Source organism: Sinocyclocheilus grahami, unplaced genomic scaffold (assembly GCF_001515645.1).
Source record: "Sinocyclocheilus grahami isolate Dianchi unplaced genomic scaffold, SAMN03320097.WGS_v1.1 scaffold6721.1, whole genome shotgun sequence".
In the NCBI taxonomy this organism is placed as follows: Eukaryota; Metazoa; Chordata; class Actinopteri; order Cypriniformes; family Cyprinidae; genus Sinocyclocheilus; species Sinocyclocheilus grahami.
Window position 1 is genome coordinate 3,202 of NW_015511022.1, and position 1,863 is coordinate 5,064.

General features: G+C 36.6%; 1 protein-coding gene across 1 annotated transcript in view; it reads right to left on the reverse strand.

Annotated features, from left to right (window-relative positions):
• Positions 1 to 1,863, reverse strand: part of LOC107577641 (vacuolar protein sorting-associated protein 8 homolog) — a gene marked incomplete at its 5' end in the record, with an annotated part of 7,050 nt that overhangs the window by 2,222 nt on the left and 2,965 nt on the right. The window contains 3 exons of the mRNA XM_016263694.1: positions 1 to 110; positions 1,181 to 1,252; positions 1,383 to 1,502. The exon at positions 1 to 110 is cut by the window's left edge and continues 1 nt beyond it. Of these exons, the coding sequence (XP_016119180.1) occupies positions 1 to 110; positions 1,181 to 1,252; positions 1,383 to 1,502 (302 nt within the window). The remainder of the gene's footprint in view (positions 111 to 1,180; positions 1,253 to 1,382; positions 1,503 to 1,863) is intronic.

A 1,863-nucleotide genomic window follows, 5' to 3' on the forward strand; every position in this document is an offset into this window, starting at 1 on the left:
AGCTTCCGGTTAACAAAAAGGGTATTATCAGGTTTGGCAAGTTGTCGTGCCAGGAAGGTGAAAAGACAGCCGACCTGAGACGGGGTGAAGTCAGAATTGTCCACCATAACCTGAAAAGTGCGCACACACAGGGAATTTGTTAGTGTCTGTATATATACAGAGTGAAAAATGTCCAACGAAAGTAATTCTTCTGTGATTTAGGACATTTTACTTAAGGATTGAGATTCTCAATAGATATAAGTGGTGCAATATTCAATTATAAGGCGATTCAGTAACATCTGTAGTGAATATTTGAGTTTCTAAAGTTGTGGTGCAGGTTCTAATTATTGACTTATTGATAATGTTCATTGTGCACACTCGATACTTATAACTACTATTTACATATACTTAAAAATACTTAAAAGTAAGCATTACTCATGAACAATAATATTTACATTTAAAAAAAAAAAGATAAGCATTAGCATTAAAATTCTAGTATTTTAGCGTTACTTAAGAACATTTTACATACAAAAAGTAAATTTAAGAATTGAGTGTATTCCTTTACTTGAAAACATGCTTTTCCTAGCTTTTATCAAGTAAATCCTACCCCTTTTTTTATAGTAGTTAGACTATTGTTTGTGACATTATCTTACCTCACAAACATTGAACCAGGCTTTCTAAGATCAAGCGATTTTGGAACTTTACGGAAAATTTATCTAAGCCGGGGCTTTTTTGCATTTTCTACATTTGTGATTGTTGAATTCTGTGAAATGGATTCAAATATGGTAAAACGTGTTTAATTTTCTGAATGATAAGCATTTTATTTCTGCTGGATATTCGGTGGAGTTATGTGGGATACCATGGGGGCCAAGGTAGTGCTCTCTGTTTTTTTATGAACGAACAAATGATTACAGATGGAGAGAAAGGGAGAGTGTGCGGATGTTGATTTGAGCTGCTGAAGGCTCTTGAATGAGCTGTGATGAGGAGGGGGAGGAAGACTGCAGGACTGAGCCGGTTCTCCAGCAGATAAAATTATCCCATTCGCATGATTTACATTCCAGTGACAGAGTGAAGAATCATTTCAGAGCCAAATGTTTTTTACACAGATGGAGGGAAAGCTGGGTGAGCATTCGTATGTAAGTGTGTGCGTGTGTGTATGAGATTTGTAGGCAAAAGACAGTGAGAAATATGTTTCTGTCACCTTCAGTAAAATGTCCACAATCCTTTGCTGATACTCCAGAGCCTGTTTGTCATTCTTGAAGTCCTCAAATGTCTGTGATGCAAGGAGATATTAATATTCAGATCTGATTAAAGGGCAGACATACTACACTCTACATGTATAATTAGTAGAGCACTGATGATTTTAGTAATACATATTGATTTATGGATTAGCTGATGCACACCAGCGCCAGGACGTTGAGGAACTCTCGAGTGTCGAAGTGCAAAAGAGTTCGAATGTATGGATACACTTCCTCTTCCTGTGCAGCCTCCACCGAGTGCAGACGAATGAGAAACTCAAACACCTGGAACGCATTCAGAGATACAATATAAATTGCACAGCATTGCTTTTCAATGACTTTCTTTTTTAAGATTACCTTTGCTGTGCTCGAACACTTACTTAATGTTATTCTTTTAAAACACTAATAATAACACTAATAACTAATAATTAACTTTTATATATAGCATTCAAGTAAAAAAGCCATTGTAAAATCTGAATCTATCTCATATATTCTGCAGGTATATGCTCGTGGACCAAACCCTCTACACAATAACTAAATCAAAATTCAACCCATTATCATCGGAGTACAGTACAGGGCTGACTAGTTGCCATGGTGACCAGGTGGTACACTTTCCTGCTAGTGTGTGTGTGTGTGTGTGTGTGTG